We start from the raw sequence: 26,632 nt of genomic DNA on the forward strand, positions 1-26,632 counted from the left end.
TTTTTGGTGAACCCTGTCTTGTAATTATCTTCTATACTTCTGGACATGATCCCTTGGTGTAAGGGTTTTTGCAATTGTATTATAGGCAAGTTTAAATCTTGTACACACGCAACAGATCATGCTGAAATGTTTATAAAGACATCGTTTGGTCTACTTGTTTCTTCTGCTTTGATTTAGTTACCTTCTTCTGCCTTTCTTGTGGTAAATAATTATGATAGCTTCTGATCTCATATGTGTTAGAGATCGGGGCGTGACACATAGTCCATAATAATCTTCAATAAGAATATAGTGGCTGCCAACACACTCAAGTTGTAATCAAGCAACAACATAAAGTGCAATAAATTGACCGGTCTAGCCGTCTAGGTGAGTCTAAAGCTCATCTTTTGCCAAACCAGGTCCAAACATTGATTTGGTAGCATGAAGGGCAAAATAATTGAATCACAAAAAAATCAAGAGAAAATAAAGTAACAAACTAATTAAAATTAACTTGTAAAATGTTGTTAATGAATTGTGTTGTGTCAGCTTTGGATAATTTCAACTTAAAATTGAGCCAATTAATAAATGCATTGGAAAATTCAAATCCAAATCTACTCGTATATTCTTCACTCAACCCGCAAAACCCATTCATTTATTTATTTATTTTTTTTTGAAATAGGGTCAGTACGGCTGCCCTCAAGCCTTGACCATTAATGAAACCTCAGAATACATGGGGGGGACATGATACCTAAACCCCAGATTACAATAAGCATGAAGAGAACAACCCGAGATCATAACGAGAGTCTCTACAAAAAATATGTATTCTAACGAGCACCAATTAGCGAAGAGTGCATCATTGGCTACTCTATTCGCTTTACAAAGGTGGTGACATACCAGAAAGATTTTGCTCACGCGGAGCCATAATTTACTATTTCTATCAGTTTTCCCACTATGTACTTGTATACACAGTAACACACATAGATCCGAATCCTTGACCAAGACAATATTTATATTTCAAATAACCAGTAGGTAACAATGAAAATACTCAATAGCAATGAAAATACGATCTCAGAAGTACGTGGACGTGTATCATGTTTATTTAGACGAAGAATGTAAAAATGGACAATTGATTGATTGTAACGCCTAACAACATTTCTATTTGGTTTTAAGTGTACAGGCTTCATTAGAATCTAGCAAAAGCCAAACCTAGATTCTATTCTCCTTTCATTATCAACAAAACAAGATTTAAAACCAGAAACCTCCAACAAAATCATCAAACTAAACCTTCTCAAATTCCAAGCATCCTTGTCTTCACTGCGATCTTCATCTACATGATCCTATTCAACCCAGCAAAGATTCCATCCATCCACAGCCTGCCGCCTGTAACCATCTAACGTAGTCCAACCCAAATGGACCCCAACACCCCAATCGGCTCGACACCCAAAGCAAAAGTTGCACCCCCCAATAATTCCAATTATTAAAGCCGCTTTATTTACTCTCTCTCTCTCTCTCTAAATTTTTGCATTGCTCCACCTCCATTTAGCTCTCAGTCCCAACGGTAAAAAAGGTGCCATGGCCTCAGATCAGATCTCACCTTCTCTCTCAACCACCCAACCCTTTCCATTTCCAATCACTACCTGACAACACCCACATCGAATCTTCACCCTCGATCGGATATGGCAACCTTGCAAAAATTCAAGCTCCTCGCCACTCAATGCTCCGTCGTCGCCGGAAGCCCCACGCGCAGCCCATCCGCCAGCCCCGTCATCCACCTCCGCCGCCGCAAAACCCTCAGAATGTTCCTCACCCGCCCCGACCGCCGCCGAATGCCTCGCCGGAGTACCTCCTCCGATGCTCCCAACAACGACGACGACGATCGCGAAAATGACGACCCGCCGGAGAGGAAGAACAGCAAGGAGCAGGCTCGGGTCCGCCGTAAGCTCAGGGACCTGTTCGTGTCGTCGCCGCCGCCGCTGGAGGATGGAAGGAGAGGCCGAGAGGTGGAAGATGGAGAGGAGCGGGGATTGCTGTCGGCGACGGACGTCGGCGGTGGCGTCGGTGGCTTGGCGAGGACTCGGCGCGGCGGGTTTTTAAGTCGACCCCTGACGGCGTCGTTTAGGTGTAGATTGCTGAAGAGGGCTTGGCGACCTGTGCTGGTTCCTATTCCCGAGTAGTAGCAGAGTGTGTAGTAATATTGTTTACCTGTTCTGCAAATACATAAATATCACCAAACAAGGTAAATTTCAGTGAGTTCAGTACTGATAGTGTCTGATACGCTCTGTAACTAAATATCCTCTCAATCATAAATTATTATCTAGAGTTAATTCCATTGTTGAACCAAAATTAACTGCAAGAATTTATAGCTGCATTTTTCATCAACTTCAAGTTTCCTTTTCCATTGCAATAGATTGATATTGACCCAGGATATCACTACAAGGTTCGTCTGAAACACTTACATTCTTGAAGCCGAAAGCTGATTACTTTGACACTTGCCGATATTATCATAGTGCATTGTTGCCTACTAGAACGAAGAAGCCTGAGGCAGTGTTGCCAACCACATTCGGCACCATTGAAGCCGAATTTTGATGCTCATTCGACAAGCTGAAATTCTGGAGGTATTGGTGTAGTGATTTTGGATCATACATGGGTTTTGGGGTGGACTGTGTGGAGTAGTATGTAGAGGTGGTGGCTACTGGCTAGCCGTGAGGGAAGGTGGAGTTTCTTTCTGCCCTGAGATTTAATTTCATGGCCCGGCTGAAACTAAAAGGCTTCTTATTTAGTCAGAATTTTCACAGACGAGAAAAAAAAACAGGGAGTCTGAAGAACGGGATTAGCTTGATGCCCCTCAAAGAAATGAAGGCAAAGATAGAGGTAATAAATCACAACAGAATAGATTGTTTAGGGCTGCACAATGTATCAGACTATCTAAATGCTGCCTCCCTTGAGAGAAAAGGCTTGAGAGAAGATGGAGGAATTGAAGCCCGTTGAACTGTGACCGGTCGTTCAGAAGGGTCAAAATGGATCATATAATTACCTACTAACATTACATAATGTCTCACGACCCGTCGTCCCTCGCTTCTTCTCTTGGAGTCTTGGGATTACGCTTATGCTCGGACTCGGTATAGAAGCTTTGAGATCGGTCGTGGGATCGCCTTTGCGACGTTGCCTCGTCTTGGCCTTCTAATATCAGCATAACAATAAAAATCCCGACCGTAAAATTGAGATTATTGTAAGATCAAATATGGACAGAACACATATCGTCATAAAGTAATTGATGATTAGCTTAATATCAATCCTAGTTTAACATGGATACAAACAGTAAATCAATACTAGTGACTTAATGAAGTAGTGTATCAATTCATTAAGGATAGTAATCCATTGCTTAGTCTACAAGAAATGCTACAAGTTGTGATACATTAGGAATCTAACAGTGAAACCTAAACCGACAAGGAATGCTTTAATGGGAAGCTTCTTGAGGTTTAAGTCTCATATATATACAGATGAATTGGTCTCTGATTACTACCACGACTATTGCATATTGTTCTGTCCATTGAGAAGCAAGTTGGTAAGTAACAGAAGACCACATTCAGTGATCGAGTTAAGCAGTTGCATAAGATGGAATCCATGTCTGTTATTGCTGAAGGTAAGCCTTAATCCTTTTATGATTGTTGTGCATATGTTGTGAGCATGTAACTATGGTTTTACAATTGGTATCAGAGCATAGGCTCACAAATATGAAAATCGTTTTAGGGTTTTGCAAAACAAACATAAATTTTTTTAAGGGTTTTTGCTTTACGGGTCAAGTAATTGATCAGGTTACTGACCAAGTCACTGGTCATGTAACTGGTCAGGTACCTGACCAAGTAAGTAATTGACCAGGTAACTGACCAAGTAACTGGTCAGGTACCTGATCAAGGTAAGTTACTTAAGTCGACTGCTGCATCTGGTTAATTATAAAATTCACGCTTCCGCTGAGATTTTTTGCAGCAAATTGGGGAAAAAGCAAAAACAGGTTTTTCTGTGAGATTGATTTTGATTCATAGCATGATAATTGAATTTTTGATTGTGCCCAAGAACCCTAGTTGCATTCCCGGCGTGCGTTAGGCTAGAGTAGATGGTGACCGGATGAAATTTACAATTTCTTGATTGTTCTGTGGTTTCTTGGAATCGAATCAATTTTGGTTATGCTTGAATATGCATGTTGAATTGATTGATGATATGGTATTGTATCTGTGATTGTGTAAAATTGTATGAAGAACAGAAATCTCCCAGATTTTGTTTACACGTTGTTAAAGTTGACAGATACAAGAGCTTAATTTTCTTACAAGGATGAATCTGGATAGAATGTAAAGTAAAAGAGCTCATATGTTTTGTGGTTTTCTGTTGGCATAAGTGATTATGATGCACAAAGCATCCTTCATTGATGTTGGCAGAAAACATTGATCAGGTACGTGTAACTGGTCAAGTAACTGACCAAGTAACTGTACCTGATCGAGTAACAAAACTGAAATTGTGTTTTGTGTTTTAAAACTATGCTTCAGTTTTATCTTCCAAAGAAGTGGTTAAGTATGGTTTTAGAATACAAAACAGCAGTATGCATGCTTGATGAAAATAAATACGGATACTTAGAAATTTTTCTTCTGTCTAAAGATGTGGATAAATTTCTTTGGATAACTTGTTTTCATTAAACATGGCATATTGATAAAGAACTCCAGGATGTTATGCTTCTGCTCAAAAGTGTTGCTTAACATTGTTTTTTTGTTATGGACTGACATGAATGCAAGTATGGTTGTTTAGGTTTTCTGTATGTTCTTGTTTTGGTTACTTAAAGCTAAATAAAACACAGAAAACTTAAACATATTTTCTTTACAAACTGAGAACTCACTCGAATTTTTGTTTTGCTCCTTAGGTAACTCTTACATGAACTTGAACAGTGTCTTGATGTTAACTGGAACCAACTATAGAGCTTGGCTAGACTCTGTGGAAAATTATATGGGAATGCATGAGAACATAGACTACTGCTTTACTGAGGATAAGCCTGAAGAGTTAAATGAAAAGAGCACCAAGAAAGATACTGACCTTTACAAGAAGTGGCATAGATCCAATAGAATGGCTAAGAACCTCATCAGAACATCTATGTCTAAGACTGTCAGGGGAAGTATAGAAGAGCCTGAGCTAGCATCAGATTTTCTGGAACTCATAGGTGCTAAGTTTAAAGAAAGTGAAAAAGCAGAAGCAGCTAGGCTAACCAAGGAGTTTCATGATTTGAAGTACATGGGTTCAGGGGGAGTTAGAGAGCATATTATGAAGATGATCAATATAAATGGCAGACTCAGGGAACTCTTAATGGGGGTTAGGGATGAGCAAGTAGTGCATTATGCACTACATTCCTTGCCTAACAGTTTTAGTCATCTTAGGACCAGTTACAACTCTCAAAAGGGAAACTGGACTCTAGATGAACTTATATTCATCTGTGTGGATGAGGAATCTAGGATCAAGGAAGAAAAGGAACCTGCTACAACCATTAACCTCATTGAGAAGCCTAAAAGGAAAAAGCCCCAGAATAAGCTCAAGCCTACCAAAGCCATAACTAAGAGTTCAACAGCTGCAGTGGCCAAGGAAAACAGGCCATTCAGGTTCAAGTGCTACTTTTGCAAAAGAGTAGGACACATGAAAAAGGACTGCACTGGCTATAAGAATTGGTTAGCCAAAAAGGGTAAGATTTTTTCTAATACAGTTTTTTCCTTAGAAATTAATCTTATAAATGTTGAACCACAGTCTTGGTGGATAGATTCAGGTTCACCTATTCATATTACTAATTCTTTGCAGGGATTCATAAGGAGGAGAATCCCAAAAAGTGATGAAGTGAACCTGTGTGTAGGCTATGGCATGAGAGTGGCAGTCAAGGCTATTGGAACCTTAAAGCTCGATTTAGGATTAGGAAAATTATTAGTTCTGGACAATGTTTTTTATGTACCTTCCATGAGAAGGAATTTGGTTTCAGTTTCTCTTTTAGTAAAATCTGGTTGTAGACTTGTTATGGATAGTAATGGAATTCTTATTTCTAAAAATTCTGTTCAAATTGGTTCTGGTGTTATTATGAATGATTATTTATAGTTAAATTGTTCAATGGCTCAACAAGAAATTTTACTTGTTGAAAATAACACCAACAGTACTAGCACTTTAACAGGTGTTAAAAGAACCAAACTAAATGAAAAGTCTGCATTTTTATGGCATAGAAGACTCGGCCATGTTTCAAAAGAGAGACTGAAAATTTTGGTGAAAAACAACATCCTAAATGAACTTGATTTTTCTGATCTAACAGACTGTGTTGAATGCTTTAAGGGAAAAATAACTAATACTAGAAAGAAGACTGCATATAGAAGCCAAAATTTATTAGAACTCATACACACTGATATATGTGGACCATTTAGGCATCAAACTATCTGTGGGAATGTGTATTTTATCACATTCATTGATGATTTTTCTAGATACAGTTATGTTTATCTACTTTCAGAAAAGGCACAAGCATTGAAAGCTTTTCAAATCTTTAAGTCTGAGGTAGAAAATCAACTAGAAAAGAAAATCAAAACAGTAAGATCAGATAGAGGGGGTGAGTTCTATGGCAAGTACACTGAATCCGGCCAACAAAAGGGTCCATTTGCCTTGTTTTTGCAAGACAATGGAATTAAAGCTCAATATACAACACCCTATAACCCACAACAGAATGGTGTTGCAGAGAGAAAGAATAGGACTCTTTTGAACATGGTTAGATGTATGATGTGTACAACAGGTTTGCCTAAATTTCTGTGGGGTGAGGCTTTAAAAACTGCAAATTATATTTGCAACAGAACACCTAGCAAAGCTATAGAAAAGACTGCTTTTGAGCTTTGGTGTGGCAGAAAACCTAGTCTTCATCACTGCCATGTTTGGGGATGTCATGCAGAAGCTAGGATTTATAATCCAAGCTTGAATAAACTTGATCCTAAGACAGTTAGTTGCTATTTTATAGGTTATCCAGATAAATCTAAAGGCTATAAATTATATTCTGCTCATCATTCACCTAGAATTTTTGAAACACATCAAGTAAAGTTTCTAAGTGAAAAAGTTCACAATACAAACCTTGAGGATTTAACCTCAGATTTTGAGGAAATTGTGTCGGATGAGAATATAAGTGTTGTATTGCCTTTAGAACAAGATGTAATTGATCGAGTCACTGGTCGAGTAACTGACCACGTAACTGTCCCTGATCAAGTAACTGGTCATGTAACTGACCATGTAACTGGTCAAGTACCTGTCACTGGTCAAGTCACTGACCAAGTAACTGTCGCTGGTCAAGTAACTAACCAAGTAACTGTCGCTGGTCAAGTAACTAACCAAGTAACTGTCACTGGTCAAGTAACTGACCCTGTAACTGATCAAGTCCCTGTCAACCCTCAGCCTAGAAGATCACAGAGAGCAAGAAAACCAACTTATGGGGGGGGAAGATAGTGACTACATTGTTTATCTACAAGAAGCAGAAATTGAAATGGACTGTGCAGAGGACAATGATCCAACTACATTTAACCAGGCTATTGAAAGTAATGAATCTCACCAATGGCAGCTAGCAATGGAAGCAGAAATTGATTCCATGAGGCAAAATGCAGTTTGGGAATTAGTTGAACCTGACCCTAATCAGAAACCTATAGGTTGTAAATGGGTTTTCAAAACCAAAAGAGATGCAAATGGCAATGTAGAGGGACATAAAGCAAGATTAGTTGCCAAGGGTTTTACACAGAAGGAGGGCATTGATTTTACTGAGACTTTTTCTCCAGTTTCTACAAAAGACTCGTTTAGGATAATCATGGCTTTAGTGGCTCATTTTGATATGGAGCTGCACCAAATGGATGTTAAAACAGCCTTCTTGAATGGTGAACTAGATGAAGTGATTTATATGAGGCAGCCAGAAGGTTTTGTGCAAGCTGGAAGTGAAAACTTAGTATGCAGGTTAAGAAAATCAATTTATGGCCTTAAACAAGCTTCTAGACAGTGGTACAAGAAATTTGATTCTGTGATTTCTACTTTTGGATTTACAGAGAATCTTGTTGATGAGTGTGTTTACTTGAAGACAGTTGGGAACAATTTTATTTTCCTAGTACTCTATGTCGATGATATACTTTTGGCTAGCAGTAACATTGAACTGCTTAAAGACACCAAGAGCTTTCTGTCAAAGAATTTTGACATGAAAGACTTAGGAGAAGCATCCTATGTACTAGGCATTGAGATTAAAAGAGATAGAGCACAGAGACTACTTGGTTTGTCTCAACAGAATTATATTACCAAAGTTTTGAAGAGATTTGGTATGGAAAAGTGTGCAGCTGGAGAAGTTCCCATGTCCAAAGGTGATAAGTTAACCAAGAAGCAGAGTCCTAATAGTGATGTTGAGAAAGAAATTATGGAGTCAAAGCCTTATGCTAGACTTGTAGGAAGTCTCATGTATGCACAAGTCTGCACTAGGCCAGACTTGTCTTTTGCAGTAGGGATTTTATCGAGATTTCAATCTAATCCAGGCCATGAACATTGGGTAGCTGGGAAGAAAGTGTTGAGATACCTGCAGAAAACTAAAAGTCACATGCTAGTTTATAGGCAAGTGGAGGATTTGAAACTCGTTGGATTTTCAGATTCTGATTTCGCAGGGAACTATCCAGACTCCAAGAAGTCAACTTGTGGATATGTGTACATGCTAGCAGGAGGTGCAGTTGCTTGGAAAACCATGAAGCAAACACTAGTTTCAACCTCCACCATGCAAGCTGAATTTATTGCAGTATATGAAACTGTGTGTGAAGGACTTTGGATCAGGAATTTCTTGATGCAGACCAAAGTGTTAAGTCACATTGTGGCAGGCACACTTGTGATTTATTGTGATAATGAAGCAGCTGTTTTCTTTAGCAAGAACAGTAAAAGATCAAATAATTCTAAACACATTGATTTAAAGTATTACAGTGTTAGAGAAAGGGTTAAGCATGGTGAGATAGCTGTTTTGAGCATTGACACGAATTCACAGCTAGCAGACCCCTTCACCAAGGCCTTGTCAGTAGCAGCATTCCAGAAGCATACGGCAAGCATTGGAGTTTTAGCTAATCTAGATGCTTAGGTTTAGTAGAGAGTTAGTCCAGTTGGAGCATTTAAAATTCTAAGGTTTTTTGAGTTCTTGTGTATTAGTTGTGATCTTTTGTTTTTGTTTATCACAACTTGTTTGTAATGACAGATTTTCTTATTAATAAATTTTGAGGTATTTTCAGATTTTGGTTATTGCTGCAGTTTTTTGTTGAATGTTCTGAAAATTATCGATTTTGTGTTTAAAGTTATACTTGCTATCAGATGGCTTAAATCATGTGAAGCATGATGTTAAGGTTCAAGCAATATTTTTAAGCCATCAGTGTTCAGTGAATTTGCTTGAGTTTCTGGTTTTAGAAACATAAAGTAGGATCTAATATATGTTTACTTGTTGATACACATTAACATATATTGTATCACTTCTGGTTGAACATATGTGGATTGCAGAAGCTTGTGTTAGTGGTTTTGAAACTCTGCATTTTTGTTAAAATGTATACTGTTTCTTGCTCTGCATAAGTAACTGTGATCTGACCATGTTGGAATGGATTTTCGATTTGAGTTTGTTATCTGGCGCGCACTTCAGTAAGTTAAGTAGGTTTTGATGTTCTCTGGTGTAAATCATCGAGCATGATATGTGTGAGTCCAAGGGGGAGATTGTAAGATCAAATATGGACATAACACATATCATCATAAAGTAATTGATGATTAGCTTAATATCAATCCTAGTTTAACATGGATACAAACAGTAAATCAATACTAGTGACTTAATGAAGTAGTGTATCAATTCATTAAGGATAGTAATCCATTGCTTAGTCTACAAGAAAGGCTACAAGTTGTGATACATTAGGAATCTAACAGTGAAACCTAAACCGACAAGGAATGCTTTAATGGGAAGCTTCTTGAGGTTTAAGTCTCATATATATACAGATGAATTGGTCCCTGATTACTACCACGACTATTGCATATTGTTCTGTCCATTGAGAAGCAAGTTGGTAAGTAACAGAAGACCACATTCAGTGATCGAGTTAAGCAGTTGCATAAGATGGAATCCATGTCTGTTATTGCTGAAGGTAAGCCTTAATCCTTTTATGATTGTTGTGCATATGTTGTGAGCATGTAATTATGGTTTTACAATTATGTCTTTTGTTGATAGATATTTTAGTTACACCTAAAATAGATGCACAAAATGCATAACTTAACCTTACAAGAGTAGAAGAATGTCGATGGGAGTATGGGATTCCTACTCACAAGAGATTGAGATTTAATTGCTAAACTACGATCCAAAATGTCCAATCAGAAAGATTTGATTGGCAAACAACTCTAAAATGCTCTACATAATTTAAAACCTGGCAGAATAACTCTAGACACACTATTCAGTATCAAATGCTTGTCGGAAAATATATTGATTTATTTGGCTCACATTAGACGTCTCATTGCATATGCTTTGAGTGTTGTTAGTTAATTCATGTGTTATCCTAGTGAAACTCATATGATAGTAGTGATTTGAATATTATAGTATCTCAAGTCTAAATCAAGAAAATGACTTATGTTCCCAAGCATGAACACTTCGATATTAGTAGATATACTAATACAAATTGGACTTGTTACATTACTGATCGAATATCGAATATCGACTTCAGGATATTTCACTTTTGTTGAAGGCAACCTTGTTAATTGGAAGAAAAAAGTAGAAGGTGGTAGCTCGATCCAATGCTTAAGCTTTAGCGTCATGGTATAACACATGGTGTGTGTGAACTCTTGTGGTAGAGAAATCTCCTTCGAGACTTGGGTTTTAAGCCTAAACGATCCATGATTTTATAGTGATAATAAAGAGGCATCAGACATAACACATAATCCGTTTCAAAATGACTAAACTAATCACATTGAAGTTGATAGACATAATATGAAGGAGAAACTTGATGCCAAGCTTATTTCCTTTTCTTTTGTCAACTCAAAAGGAATAGCTTGCCTACATTCTTACTAAGGCTATTCCAAGTAGAGCCTTTCATGACTCACAATTAGCAATTTGAGCATTGTTACACGCATATTTCTATCTCAATTAAAGGTCTCACTGTCACGCCCTGAATTTTGAATAAAGAAATTCAATCCGAAACGCGATAACTTAACAAGCACAAGAAAAACACTTAGAAAATTTTTCATTTAAATTAAGCTACTAAACAAACTGAGCTCACAATGTCAATACCAACTCGTTCTTTAGAGTCACATATTACATTACAGACAGTTCACAAATTAAACTGAATAACAATTCAATAAGTAAACACACCCACCACAACTCACTACACAGCAGAAGACTAAAACCAAAGTACCCTTCTACGTCTAGGCTACGTCAGCTATAAAACCTCAGCTTCGACGACTGTTACTCTGATATGCACAATACACCCTACACCATGGAATAGTGCACTGGGTTAAAACAACAAACTCGGTAAGCTTTTGCAAGCTCGTATCAGTAAACTCAAATACAAAAACCACACAACTCACACGAATAACAAGAAAAACCTTTCAACTCAAAGAAAATAACCCACACCAATAACACGAGAAATCCACCCATTCCATTTAAGGAAGCAACTCACCCAAATCCTAAGGAAAACATTTCAAACTCAAGGAAAGAAACACACACCATGATTCTTTAAAAACCCAATATTCTTTTCCCAAAAGAAACAATACAAGTCACATCGTGACAAAATCATATAAAATGTTAACCTAACAAATCAATATGAAAATCCGGTCCAACCTAGACAATAGAAGTCAACTCAGTGAAAAAATCATATAAATCGTTAACCTAACAATTCAATATGAAACTCCGGTCCAACCTGGACAATAAAAGAAAGTACACATCTGAAACTCTCTTTTAAAAACATATACCCACAAGTGCCATAACACAAAGTTATGCCCCATGACAGTACATTGGCAGACAGATTAGAGTTCTAACTGAATTGTAACCAATCACCCGGCCAAAGGCTTGGTATCCAAATATTCCGGCACTAAGGTTACAACCTGCAACCTGAAACAGCGCCACGACCACACTTTCTGCCTTGCTGCGTCGTCCCGGCGGCGCCTGCTCGTCTTGCACCACCACCACAGATCGAAAGATAATTAAGAGCAGGTTCGAATGGGACCGGTGGCGCGGCCAGATGTGGCTGGACGGCGAAGATATGGCCGGAAAACGGATTCGGGTCGAGTCGGCTGCTTAGGAGAGAAACTCGGATAGGATTTCCGTTTTTGGAAACTAGGTGTTTTTCTGATTTTTTCCTAATTTTTCTATTTATCCAAAAATGGAAACTTTTTCCGTTGACCATAACTTCTTCATACGAACTCCGATTTTCGCGTTCAACATATCCCCAAACTCGTATCGACGCGCTCTACGACTTTCGTGAAGGAAGTTTTTGGAGAAACTCAACAAATAATATGTCAACCTCTTGATTCCTCGAAATAGAATGTTTTCGAGTAATTATTCATCCGAAACACTTCCACTCCATCCCCGAACCACGAAATTGTCCAACAATCAACTTAATAATTTTCATAAAATCATCATAAATTAATAAAGAATTTCCGGGATCTTACAGAGTCACAAACTAGATTCGGTATTTTTGTTGGGTACCTTTCATCTGGTTACTATATATTGATGGAGCTCAATATCAAATGCTTGTTGAAAAATACATTGATTTATCTGGCACAAATTAGATGTCCTAACATTGCCTGAGTGTTGTTAGTTAGTTCATGCATTATCCTAGTAAGACTCATATAGAAGTAGTGATCTCAATATCGAAGTATGTCAAGTCTGCACCATGATAAAGGGCTCATGTTCTCCGAGCATGAACACTTACATCTTAGTGGATATACTTATACAAATTAGATTGGTTACAATACTGATTGAATATCAACTTCAGGATATTTCACTTTTTGGAGGCAATCTTGTTAATCGGAAGAAAAATCGAGGGTGGTAACTCGATCCAATGCTGAAGCTGTAGTGTCATGGTATGACACATGGTATGTGTGAACTCTTGTGGTTAAGAAATCTTCACTGAGACTTGGGTTTTAAGACTAAACGAGCTATGAAGTTGTATTATATATGATAATAAGAAGACATTTTAAATAACACATAATCTACACTACAAGAAAAAGAGTTATTAACGACATTTTCTTGCGACACATGGAAGCGGCCGTCGTAAATTATTAAAAAAAATTGGGCGGTTATTAAAACCTTGCGCGGTAAATATCGGCGCTTATAGATTTCCGACGCCTGATTTAAAAACGTCGCACAGTTGTCGTAAATAAAGGAAAACATGTTTGTTTGCGACATATTGAAGCTGGAAAAAGAAAAAAAAAAGGTTTATTCTTATCTCACCCTCTCACGCATTAGCCGCCCACTCTCCATGAAATCTCTCGTCGTTTATTTTTCGCTCAACCCTCTCCCCAGATTTCTGTCTCTCTGAAAATGAGGTTACTTCTTTGCTCTTGTTAAGGGTTTCAAAGTTCTAATTACATGTTGAGTTCATGACTATTATTTCAGAAACTAACACGCTCTCCGTCTAATTTAGGTAAACTTATTCAATTCTCTCAATAATGTTTTACAGTTGTGGTTTGACGAATCTACTCACCTGGATCTATTTATGATTTCTGTTCTGCTGCTCTTCCAATTTGATTTCGACATTCACTTTGGGGTTGTCTATATATGGATCTCCAGTGGTATCCTGTTTCTTTTAGTTTAATTCTTCAAATTCCATCACTTAATTTCCAATTTTGGGAATGAATTCTTGTTTTTTTATGTGCAGAAATGGATATATCAGAGTCTGGGGATAAAAACCCATTGATGCTTTTGTCTACTTGAAGTGTATTTGGTAATTGGTGCTATTTTATTCGGTAAGATTTATCAAATTATGCAATCTGAATTACTCGGTGTTCGAATTCACTTATGACCTTTCGTTTTCAATAAAATTGTCACTGCACCTAAGGTTTTAGAATACTCTAATTATCTTAATGGTATTTGAAAGGGGGTGTTAGATTTTCTATGCAGTTAAATCTTTAGGTTTTTGTTTTTATTGACATTGTCTCTGATAATTTGGGGGTTTTATTTGTGTGTTATATGAGTTCTTTTTGAATTACATGAAGCTGAAAAAGCCATGAACTCTAGACAGGGGGAAGGTGGCCTCCATGGGCGGTGATGACTAAGAGAGATTGAAGCATTCGGAGAATGCTGATAGTCTGTTAATACTCAATTAAATAATTAAGGTAGGAGTATTTTAAGTTCCAAGTGTGCAGGAGATGTGTACAAAAGATTTTTGTGTAGTTTGTTTATGCATTTTATTTGGGTTTACCAATTTTCAGGTATTGTTAGAGAACAATGACTTCAGGCTTTACATTTTTCCTTATAGCAAGAGAATTGTGTCCAACTGACAATAAGTTGATGCTTTTGCTTGATGCAGGTGACACCACTTCATTGTCATCTGAGCTTCACAAATAGTGTGGGTGGAGGTATGCTTTTTTCCTCTAATTTAAATGGTTTCTGCACTGGGACTTTCCTTTGTGTCATTGTGTTAGCATAGAAGATCATTTCTATTGGCTTTTACTTCAGCAGTTTTACATAATGCATGATTATTGCTAGGTTTGGTTACTGTATTACTTTGTGAGCTACCATTGCTTGATTTGCATAATCAATTACAATTTACAATTGGCTATCTTTAATACTCTACTTTTAGTATTCTATTAGACTTTATTGATTACTAATATCATCTTTAATTGAGCTCAGATCAATGAATTTTGGATGTCTCTACTGTGAACTAACCTAAGATCTTATGAACATGTAGACCCTCGACTAGACTCATAAGCCCAAGAGCAAAGTACAGATTAAATTTGGAGATTTTACTACTACAAGAGGTGTCAATAAAAAGTGAACATCATTACCAGATGGTCTCTGTGTGACACCATTGGCCTGCCCAGGGAAATAGAAAAGAGAAATACGAATGGGATCAAGAAGACAAGAAGCACCTGGATATCTTCCACTGGATTGACATCTAAGTATAGAAGACTTTGCTGAATAGCTTGAAGGCAGTTGGTTTCAAGATTAGTAGGAATAGGAATACAAAGGTGCTCAAACATGTAGCTTATTTTAGTTTGAAAACGACCTCATGACTATTTTCATGATACTGTTTCCTATTGACATTCAATTGAAAATCATTGTATTTGTTAATTTGTTATTAATATAAATTTGTTTTTTATCATATGATATATATTAAGACCGTAACTGGGAAACAACATCAATAATGTAATGGAAATTAGTAGAACGAAAGTAGATTTTAATTAAAAATATTTTTTAAAAAAAAATAGAAAAATTGCGACGGGGCTCTAATGTCGCCAATAAATTTTTGACTGATAGTGCATTTTTTTACGACATACAAAAATGTGTCGCAAAATCCGTCGGAAATAGTATTTACGACGTTTGTGATCTGTCGTAAATAATTGTTAAACATTTGCGACACGATTTTTAGCGACGCGTGCTCAACCGTCGCAAAGCCGTCGTAAAAAACTTTTTGCGACGCTTTTTCATATTTTTACGACGTTTTTTATCCGTAGTAAAAAGTCAATTTTTTTGTAGTGCTAACTCAACATGATCGAACTAAGCACATTGAAGTTGATAAATATAATATTAAGGAGAAGCTAGGTTAGTGCCAATCTTATTTCCTTTTTTTTTTTTCAACTCAGAAGAAAGATTTGCCTATATTCTTACTAAGGTTATTTCAAGTAGAGCCTTTCATGACTCACAATTAGCAAGTTGGGCATTGTTAGAGATAAACTTCTATCTCAAATAGAGTTCTCACCCTTTATACGATCAACTCATCATCCAAATAAACTTATATGTTAATAAGTTCTTTTAATGTTAAGTTTTCTGACTATAGATAGATAAGCAGTAGCCTATACTAGCAGTCATTGAAGCAATCCACGTTGCTTTGGTTGGTCGTTGGACTCATATTTAGTTAGGAACAGATTCTATTTTAGTGCTCACTTGCATCAAAACACCCAGTTTGATTCCATGGAGATTGCATGTTCAATGGATAGATTGCTTGAACCTGATTACTCAATTAGCCTTTCGTATTTCACATGTTTATCGAGAGGGAAATGCATTAGTTGATAAGCTTGCTAGATATGGTGCAGCGCATGATGGAGCATTTTGGTGGAGATCTTTGCCTAATTCTTTTGCTGCTGAGTATGGCAGGGACCAGGCTTCTTTAATTAATTATAGGTTCTCTTGATCTGGTTTTAGGCTCTTGAATGTGCCTTGTTTCCTTTTGTTTAAGTTCTATGGCTTGTTTCTACAAGAGCTAATTTCATTTGACCTCCCTGACCTTTACACGTTCAATCAGTTGTGGCTCTGCACTTTTAATTTCATCACATGTACCCCTGTGCTCTCCAATTTAATCAATCATGTCCAATCATTAATTTTTTTGTCAAGTATTTTGTAAATTGAAAATGTGGGTTTAATGGGCTCCCATGTATGATGAAAATTCACTAATGTGGCATGCAAAATTATATTGTATGTGACTACAATTTCAAAATACATCATACAATAGTTGGCAAGAAAGTCAAGGGTTAGACAAGATTGATTGAAATTGGTAAGCACAGGGGCACTCGTGATGAAATTAAAGTGCAAGGACAGAAATGATTTAGGGTCTAAAGATCAGGGAGGTAAACTGAAATTTACCCTTTCTAGAATGTTCCATCATGTTGTGCTCGAATTTTTCTGTAATTTTCAGGTATTGGACTTGGCTTAGTCCTCCACCCCATTTACTATTTTATTTATTAATAATTTTTTGAGGGGGGACTTGGTTTTTGTCCTCTCCTCGTTTACCCAAAAAAAAAAAAAAAAAAAAGATAAGCAGTAGCTAGCCCCTGGCAATATAGCTTATTGAATAAAATTATCAAATTCGATTCTTTGAATTCTTCAAGCCTATACGTGATTGTATGCTCCAAATTGATGTGGAGTGTTAGCGTACACAATTGTATTTGGATGAAATATTCTGATGAGAAGAAAAAGATTTACAAAAATATTATTCTCTAAAATAATTCTCTTATTTTTCTTTTGGCAATGAAAAAATTATAATTTTTTTATTCAAACATAAAAGTTTACAAACAAATTAAGACCCAACTTTTGTGTAAAGATTACAAAAAAGGAGGAAGTAAAAAACACCACAAACCCAACAACAGTAAAAGTTCAACTGGAGTCCAATAAGGAGAGGAAACCCTCCAAGCTAGAGAGGAAAAGTCAGGACGAAATCCTCAAAGAAAGTAAAAGCTAGCTAGGAGCGTTTGCCTCACCGCCAAAAGCCGTTGGTCCTCTTGGTGACACAGAGACGTCACCATACTTTCCAACAAGAGCCTGAAAGGTATCCAAATCACCCTATCACATGAACAACCAGGGAGATCCTATCCAAAGATATGATGTATCATCATAACACAAATTCCATGAGCGAGGAAGAAACAAACACTCTCAACCAGCCGAACCCCAGACAAGAACAGGAACGAAAGAGAGAAGAAAAAAGAGGAATAGATTGAGAAAGGCAGTGGTTAAAAAGCCTTGCTGTCTTTGTGGGAAACACGATTCACCATTGTTTTCGGAGCTCTGAATAACAGACAGTCCTTCACTGAAATTGAAATTGATGGCTGAGGAGGCTATGCACTTGATACGTGAAGAATCTAGAATTTGAAGTACGGAGGATACTGGTGGATGAATAATATGGGTGGAAAAGAGGAAAGGGATCTAAAGAACAAGAGTTGGGAGGGACATGAAGAAGAAATTAAGAAAGGGAAAACAAGGAAACCTGCCACTGCCGGAGCAAAGAACTATTATAGGTAAGGGTAGAGGCAGACTAAGGGATGAGGAGAGAGAAGCGACAGCCTCTCTCTCTATGGAGCGTATTTAGTATCCTGAACAACAAGACAATTCAATAAATAAACTTTATTCAAACATCGTTTCATCCGGCAGCAAGTACTAGCGCTAGCTAGCTGTCTTGCAAACTGCTTATTTTACGACAACGAAGGACTTTATTTTGCAGTAAAGAGAACATGTCCAGATTTTAGGCTTATATGGGCACGGGTTCGATAAAGAGAGAAACTACATGACCCTTGAGCACATTTTCAGAATGAGTAAACACATCTTCACCCTTGTATAGAACTTCACTAGTACGTGCAAAGTTCAAAATCAGCAAGAGTAGGGGCCTAGGGATAGAGGTGGCATCGAGCCACTCTTCGTTTATGTCTTGCCATGCGTCATTCACTTGTTTAGTTTTCTCGACTTCTGCTTCTTCTTCTGTGACACCACATTGCTTCATGTAGCATTCCACTGCTGATGCAATGTCTTCTCTCTTTTGCTCAAACTGCATATAAATGTTGACAAACAAAGAAGGTTTAAGGTAAACCAGAATGGCATTGAGGGTCACTACTAGCAAAAAGAGCAATGCACACAGATTTTAAACACACTGACTCTCACACTGATAAAAAATCAGTGGGTTTTAACTTGTAGATACAGATATCTGTGTGAATTGAATGACTGGGTCCTACATAAGAACATGCTCACACTTTTACACACTGAAATCAGTGTGGCTAGACTTTCTCACAGATGTCTGTATGTACTAAATATTTAACTTATACTGATATCTGTGTGAATTATACACACACAGATATATGTTAGTAATAACAAACTTATAATTTGCAAAATAATTTTATTTCCCACATACATCTGTAACAATGAATTTTCACACTGTCGTCCGTGTAAATGTCGAAATGACACTGATATCTGTATGTTATTTGACACAGATATCTGTAGCAATTGCTACTTTCCCACTGATATCTGTGTCAAACATGTCACATCTCACACAGATATCCGTTTGTGTTATTCTTGTTAATACACACAGATATCAGTGTGGATTGATGATTAAAATCATCAGAAACAAATCATAGTGATCTTCTCCAAGTTTATTCAGATTAACAATGAATTTTCACACTGTCGTCCGTGTGAATGTCGAAATGACACTGATATCTGTATGTTATTTGACACAGATATCTGTAGCAATTGCTACTTTCCCACTGATATCTGTGTCAACATTTGTTAGAAGTGATACGTTTGCATCTCACACGGATATCCGTTTGTATTATTGTTGTTAATACACACAGATATTTGTAGCAATTGCTACTTTCCCACTGATATCTGTGTCAACATTTGTTAAAAGTGACATGTTTGCATCTCACACAGATAGCCGTTTGTATTATTTTTGTTAATACACACAGATATCAGTGTGGATCGATGATTAAAATCATCAGAAACAAATCATAGTGATCTTCTCCCTCGTGTTTCCAAGTCTATTCTGATTATGGACTAAAAAAATTTTTCCCAAAAAGTTACGGATCTTTTCAATCATGGTAAAGAATTAAAAGTTCATTAATGTAATTAATCTTATTCGATTTATATGGTAAATGTAATTACCCGTCATGTGGAAATGATAATTACGGTTGATTTAATTTATATGGTAGAAATTGTAAAAATTTAAAAGCCTATTAATAAGTGATTAGTGTAATTAATTTTTTTTTTCCTCTGTAACAAAAACCTAATATTTTTTTTATCGTCATTAAAGTTTCATGTGGGCATTCATAATTAGCATGGAAAAGATACATTTTTCAGATAATAAGGGCAAAAGAGATAATAATAACAAATAAAAAAAAGCAGAACTTGAAAAAAGAAAAAAAAAAAAAAAGAGCGGCAGGCACACTGACTTCAGTTGCCATTTATTAAAAATAATAATAATTATTAATTCTCTTAAAGCTAGTCAATTAGGGTTACTTCACAGTTCACTTGCAAATTGTAAATAAAAAGTTAAGTCACTCCCCGTGTCTAAAAGCTAGAGAGAGAAAGTAGATCTCGCCCAACACTGCTTCCTTCAAACAAAACCCAGATCGACGTTTCTTCCAAACAACCCAAATCGAAGTTTGCGGCTTCTTGCAACGAAATAGAGTAATTCTCTCAACCTCTGTTCTCAATCTTCAAATCCTTTCATGTAATTGAAATTAGTTATCTCTTTATTGAATCCTGTGTTTCAATTGGTTGCAGGACATCATGTTTTGGGAGACCCTAGTTTTTTGATTAGTTGATTATCAGCGAAATTGATTCTGGTATTGGAGGTGAACTTTCTCTACGATATCGTTGTTTTAGCTGAGTTAGTCTATTGTTGTTTCTCTCTTCTTTCTTTCAACTCGGAATTTTGGTTTGTCACCATATAAATTCATTTCATTTGTTGAAGCCCATGGATTTCCGTCTTCACTCCCAAGTTCTTTGTTCTAAATATTGGGTGGTTTTGCTATTTCTAGATCTTCGATGATTCTGCCGGGCCATCTTCAGAGCTTCAACTGCGTTTTAAGAGTTCGCCGCAATAACAACAGGTAATTGTCATTAATCTCTCGTTGATAAATTGGTATAACATTCTTGATCTGGGTCTTCATTTGTATCTAATCTTTTATTTTATTTTTTCTTGCAAGGTTCTCCTGATATTTCATTTACAGTGATCGCCAGTTATTTAGGAGTGACTTTTTGGAGATTTGATGATAATGAAGGAAAAGATGCTTTGCCGATGAACATATCTGGAGATTATGACTAAAAGTGAATACTATCACATGGGATTAGAACTCCTAATATTATTATCACTAAATGTGACGATTAGGTTAAAACTGCATCATTTACATTAAGAAAAACAAAAATACTAAAAATATCTCCTTCAACATTAAATTCATAAATTGTGAAATAGACTATTTTACTTTTTAATATTTAATTAGTTCACACTGATTTTAAATACCAAGTAATTTAATGGCATATCAGGTGCAGAGGTGGGTCCCTCTAAAGAGTTCACACTGATTTTTTTATCAGTGTGGGAAGACCAAAGGCCACCCCCCTCAAATGGGACAGAAATTAAATGTGTGAGTGTAGGGTAGCTAATAGGCTTCCCACACAGATATCAGTGAGTATTAACATTTATACACACTGATTCTAATCCGTGTGTATAGTCAATTTTGCTAGTAGTGGGTGGAGCTAATTAATTCCGCATTTATCTTTCAAATCTGCAGGTTAAAATTGACACAAAGTTAACCATGATTACCGCGTACCTTATGGCCTACTAGGTCATTCATGAGTCTGCCAATTATAGATGTGGCCTTTAAAATCTTAGGTTCATTGAAAACCCAATCCATGGAGTCTTTTGTAACAATAACTCCCATTCCAACAAATGACACTACTGCCAACATGAAGAAGGATGTATTGCGTTCCACAGACATATACTCTTCCATTGTTGGTGTGTACTTTTGTTTCAACCATTTCGCTTCCTGGAAGTAAGCTCTGACTTGAACCTTAAACTGAGAGACACATAGAAAGCCAACCAACTTATAATTAATGATTAATCCTATACTCACTCTGTTTATTTCATTGCAACATATCACAAATATATATTATGTGATGGAAACATGCATACTGCTTCTCTCGCATAGTGGAGGCGGTATAAGATTCCCTTATTCGCTAGACTTTCTTCAAGTTCGGTGAAGAAATTCAACAGCACTTCATAACACACTTTCATATAATCTGGTAGTTGATCAACGACAGAAATGTTCCACCTGATGATCAATTAATAGAGTTAATGTATAGGAGTAATTACAAGAATATATATATCATAGAATTCATTAAAACAAATATGGTGAATAATTTGTCAATTTTGAACCTCTCAATAGCTTCAGTAAAGCTCTCTAGTTCTTCATACGTGCCATGCACATCGTATATGTCGTCAATGACTGTAATTATAGCTACAGCTTTTGCTAATACCATCTTGGCAAATTAATATTCCGGCTGAAAGTAGACTGCAAAAGCCCAAAAATAGGCCTCAACTACCTTGTCTCTTGCAAAAGGTAGCTTGGTTACAAAGTCCAAGTCCTTCCACCACCTGATTAGTAATTAATTACGCAGGCAACGATTAATTTTGGTTTAAATCCAACTTTGTATACGTTGTAATAAGTGATCAATTTTTAGTGCATGTAATGTAATATGTATACAACTCATATTAACCTCTTAATTTCGCTTAGTTCTTTCTGATGAACTTTCAGCACAGTGTTGAAATCCAGCTTTGCAAAATTCAGGAGAGTTTCATTATGTGAATCATCTTCTTGGTAAATACACAAGTAATGCCTCGCTTCAATCCTGGGCATGCCCTGCCAAAGTGGTTGATACAAGGCATGAGTTACTTGTTTCCAAAGCAGAGACGATGAGCTTAGGTGGTGTGCTGCAGACTCGAGATGAGCGGTGGTGAAGGTTTAGTGCCTCGTTCAGTATATCCTCCCCGAGCATCTGAAGATGTGAGGCTTCATACAAACTTAGCAGGCCGAGTACATCATCAATAAGCGATTCTTTAAATCTTCCATCATCATCCTTGAACTTGTTAAACATATCTGCACGGCCAGTGAATAAGTAAAGTGATGAGAGAGAAAATCAGGAATGGTAAATTACATAATTGACACGGAGCTGGAGATCGACTGATGACTTACTGCATGAAGTGTTATAACCTTGTTGTCTAAGCAATCGAAAGCTTAGAGCAGTGGTGCAAAGATCATCATATTCTTCTTCTCGGTGAACTTGCTGCAAAATTTGGTCAATCTCATCTTCAAAATAGTATGAGACACCTAAGCGCTGAATGTGGTCGATGAAGTGCAATTTTTGTGAAGGCCTTTTCGCTGGAGCCATTATCATCCTCTTCAGCTCTTCCTTCAAGTCTTGGATATGCTTCTTACTTTTACTATCTGCCGCTTCCTACATACACATGCGTATATTTTGAACGTAATAAAACGAGCATGACCTTAATTGATTGGTTCTTGGTGCATGCAAATTCATATATGAAAAGCATTGTTCTTTCAAGACGCTTGATAAATCTTTCTTACCATGGAAGCATATGACAGAAAATGATCACCCCAAATGCTCGGGGAATAATTAGCTGAATGTCGAATAACATTAGGAGTGGCAGTAATATTATTCGGGGTTTGAGCTAGCTCAGACGCTAAAGCAGGGGCAGACATTGTATCAACTATGGTTTAGGGTTTTCTGGAGATCAAAGGCACATTTATTCGATCTGTAGGAAATTTTATGCTGTGGTTAATCTTGATTTGCTAGCTATTTATATAACTTTAGAAAGAAGATACACAGCATGAGTAGCTCTATGAATATTTAGTCATGGAATATTATAATAGAATGCACCTGCAAGTTCAGGAAAATTCTATAATACATACCCGTATCTCATACACACATTTATAAATGTGACAACAAATTTGTTGTCAAAGTGGTAATGTTGAGTCATATTTTGTGTAATCTTAGTTCTAATAATGGTAATTACACCATTTACGACCTTGTTACAAGTTTTTGAACAAATTTGTGTCAATATTGTAATTTTTGTTTAATTATATGTAAATAGTGTAAATGAATATGGTAACTTTATTCTCAATGTTGTAATTTTGATTCAAATAATTGTAATTTTTGTTCAAATAGATGTAAAATGAGTGTATAATAAACATCACAGTACCATGACTTGTCTCGCAAGTTCAAGCGTACGTTTATGTGTAAAACGTTTGTATTGCTCCTGGTTGTTCTTCGCTGTTCACGTTTATATCCATTTGAATGCTTAATTGTGGAATGAAACAGGTGATATCGATGGCTGAACGTGACCTTATCATCAGTTTTGTGTCGGCTGTATTATGTAAAGTTAAACTAATTAATTGGTTGAACTTCAATGGAATTTCTTTTATTTTTTCGGTTTTCAGGTATAAAGAGGCAAAGATTGAAAGATATGGTAGTAAACGACTAATTAGGAAATGTTTATTAATTTGCTTCACTGGTTGTGTGTATTGGTGCAGAGGAGATGATTAACCATTACTATATAGTCCTAGATGCAGAAGAGAGCATGACCGAGGGTTTATTCATGATCGGTCTGCCTTTGATGGTTCTAAAAATAGATTACTAAATTAGTTAACAAGGCCGCCACCACTGATTAAAAATCGATGATATTCCTCGAGTGTAAATGTATTCTTAACCAAGTTGATCGTTACATAATTAATGACGTAGGGAGGGATCTGCAAATCTTGAAATATTTTCTATCAAAATGAATCAAGTTTAATCGAATCGATCTTAATAAATGACCAACGTCAACTGTGTTCCAATTTTCAAACAGATCATGAGTTGTCGGTAAGTCTACCGTACCACCGGCATCAAATTCAATGGCGACGAAAACAAATAAATTATTATAAGTTGGAGTGGTTTTATTTTAAGTACTGATGAACAAGGACTATCTAGTCTAATAAATATAGGCAAAATCCATGTGAAGCATAAGGGTCAGTTTCAAAAGCCAGAGTACTGATGAACATGGAAGCAATTTAATTACTAGTACTCTGTACTAATTGCTTGACTTTTAACCAACTCTTGTATTCAAGAAAGGCGGAAAGGTTGAGTCTTTTTTCCTATTCTCTATCACCCATTAGGGCCACTTTATCCTTTTTCCATTTTGGTTAATACGTACCCTTTTAGATTTCCTCACCTATTACGCTGTACTGACCTCCATAAGTTGATAAGAATACTAGATTTGAGTTTTACAAGCACATAAGTTGGCAGTAAACTCTACTACTATCCTTGCTTCATTTGCTACTGTAAATTATTCAATCTAAAACATTCAAGTTGTGTTTATGATTGTGGCCGGTGTGTTACAAATACATATCATCAAAAGCTCAAATCTTAACGTACACCTCTTACCTCACACACACTCCGGCGCGCGCGCGCACACACACACATATATAATTACCCTAGTAGTAGTTGCTTAACAATCTCTTATCTCCTTAAACCATGACTGACAAGTTGTTTTAGTATGTAGATGAAAAGTGTTGATTCACATTGTTTAGCTATATAACCATTAATCTAATCAACAACTCGATGTCTTTGTAGGATATGTTTGCGGCTGGATCTGATACCACATTTACCACCCCAGAGTAGACCTGTAAATGGATCGGATTTTGATCCAGACTCGCTTCAAATCCGTGGCTATTGAACGGGTTTGGATCTAAAATTTTGATCCGTTGATCCGTTAATGAACCGAATCAGTTAACCCGTTTATTTAACGGATCAAATACGGATTTATGTCGATCCGATCCGTTAATGATCCGGCCCATTTTCGTAATAATAAAATATTACTTTTTATTAATATATTATTATTTTAAAAAAATATAAAATATAAAATATTAAAAATTTCTAATACAAATATTTTGCAGAAATCTAAGGGACAGTCTCATCACCCAAGATTCCAAGAAGCATTAAGAATTTTGATAATGTAACTCTGCTTTTTTTTTTTTGATAATAGCGCATGCCAAGAAGGTAATTACATACTCACTCGCTGACACATAACAATGGCCAGAACAAGGTTTCGTGGAGGAGCCACAGTAGTACATAGGATAGACCAACTATATTTGAACTTATCGCTCACTTTAAAAGTGAGCCTATAATCTATGGAAAAACATAGCGAATAGACAAGCCAAACTACACTCATTAGGTTCCTAATACAAGAAACTTATTGTAATTAGACAAAAGCTAAAAACATAGGTTTGGGCCAAGAGCCTAAACCCTAGCCCAAAATTAGAAGCTATTGGACTAGGGTAGAAACCCCAGCCCAGAAACTCAAAGCCCACCAAAGCAAAGTCCACCCACTTCCACATCCCCGTCGTACGAACCAGCCCAACCATGCTCCGTCCGCAAGCCTTTGACCTTTGTAAAAGGTGTAGAATGTGAAAATTCATTGGGTCAGTCACAAGCTTCAAATGACAACGATTTTGGTCCCAAGTTGCCCAAAAGGTCAGAAGCAAATTTAGCCTTTCAAACCCATCAAAAAGTTGCTCAGGTAAGTTCTGATCGTCAGACCTCTGTGCGTCAGCCCAGGTATGTTCATAACTCTAAAAGCTTTACTCCCACTTGTCATTATTGTGGAAAATTGGGACACGTCCGTCCTAGGTGTAATATACTTCGCAGGGTCACTCAAAATCAGAGGAAAGCCTCAAAAATTCGCCCAACTGCATCACTGCAAGCTGAGCTGAAAGAGCAGCTGAAGTTGATTAGCAGGATCGCAGAACGTATTGCAATCCCCAAATAGTAGAATTTGAAGCAGAAGCAAATTTGAATTAAAAATGGTTCTAATAATTGTTTTTCTACTCACATGGATAATCTTAATAATATGCTTGAGCGTGCTTTTGTTCCTACTGAACACCAATTGGCTGCTTCATTTATTAAGCCCTTATATACAGCTCGATTTGAATCACTTAGAAGCACCATTGGTGGGTGCTCTAAGTATTAATACTCTCACTTCGCTTGATCCATTTTGCATGAATTCATAGTGTATGATATCATATTAGTATAGGTGCATTGCTCTTTTTATTTCTGCATTTTGTTTTCTTTCTGGAAAATCAGGATTGCATGTGTGGCTTGTATCCCAACGTGTCT

At 36.7% G+C, this 26,632-nt stretch overlaps 1 protein-coding gene, 2 long non-coding RNA genes and 1 pseudogene across 3 annotated transcripts; 3 read left to right on the forward strand and 1 right to left on the reverse strand.

The window, feature by feature from the left end:
- The first annotated feature begins 1,652 nt into the window (after nt 1-1,652).
- LOC133716192 (uncharacterized) lies at nt 1,653-2,150 on the forward strand. The gene has a single exon (XM_062142913.1). The coding sequence runs from the start codon at nt 1,653-1,655 to the stop codon at nt 2,148-2,150; it is 498 nt and encodes a 165-aa protein (XP_061998897.1).
- Nucleotides 2,151-13,429: 11,279 nt separating this feature from the next.
- LOC133717913 (uncharacterized) lies at nt 13,430-15,311 on the forward strand. The gene is made up of 5 exons (XR_009850029.1): nt 13,430-13,533; nt 13,668-13,779; nt 13,866-14,322; nt 14,517-14,565; nt 14,898-15,311. It is a non-coding gene; the product is annotated as an uncharacterized LOC133717913 (long non-coding RNA).
- A 1,991-nt stretch (nt 15,312-17,302) lies between these two features.
- Nucleotides 17,303-23,286, reverse strand: LOC133718705 ((-)-germacrene D synthase-like; annotated as a pseudogene).
- Nucleotides 19,942-20,924, forward strand: LOC133713869 (uncharacterized). Its single transcript, XR_009848296.1, has 4 exons — nt 19,942-20,092; nt 20,189-20,259; nt 20,446-20,517; nt 20,614-20,924. It is a non-coding gene; the product is annotated as an uncharacterized LOC133713869 (long non-coding RNA).
- Nucleotides 23,287-26,632: the final 3,346 nt, after the last annotated feature.

This window comes from Rosa rugosa, chromosome 6 (genome assembly GCF_958449725.1).
Source record: "Rosa rugosa chromosome 6, drRosRugo1.1, whole genome shotgun sequence".
NCBI classification, from domain to species: Eukaryota; Viridiplantae; Streptophyta; class Magnoliopsida; order Rosales; family Rosaceae; genus Rosa; species Rosa rugosa.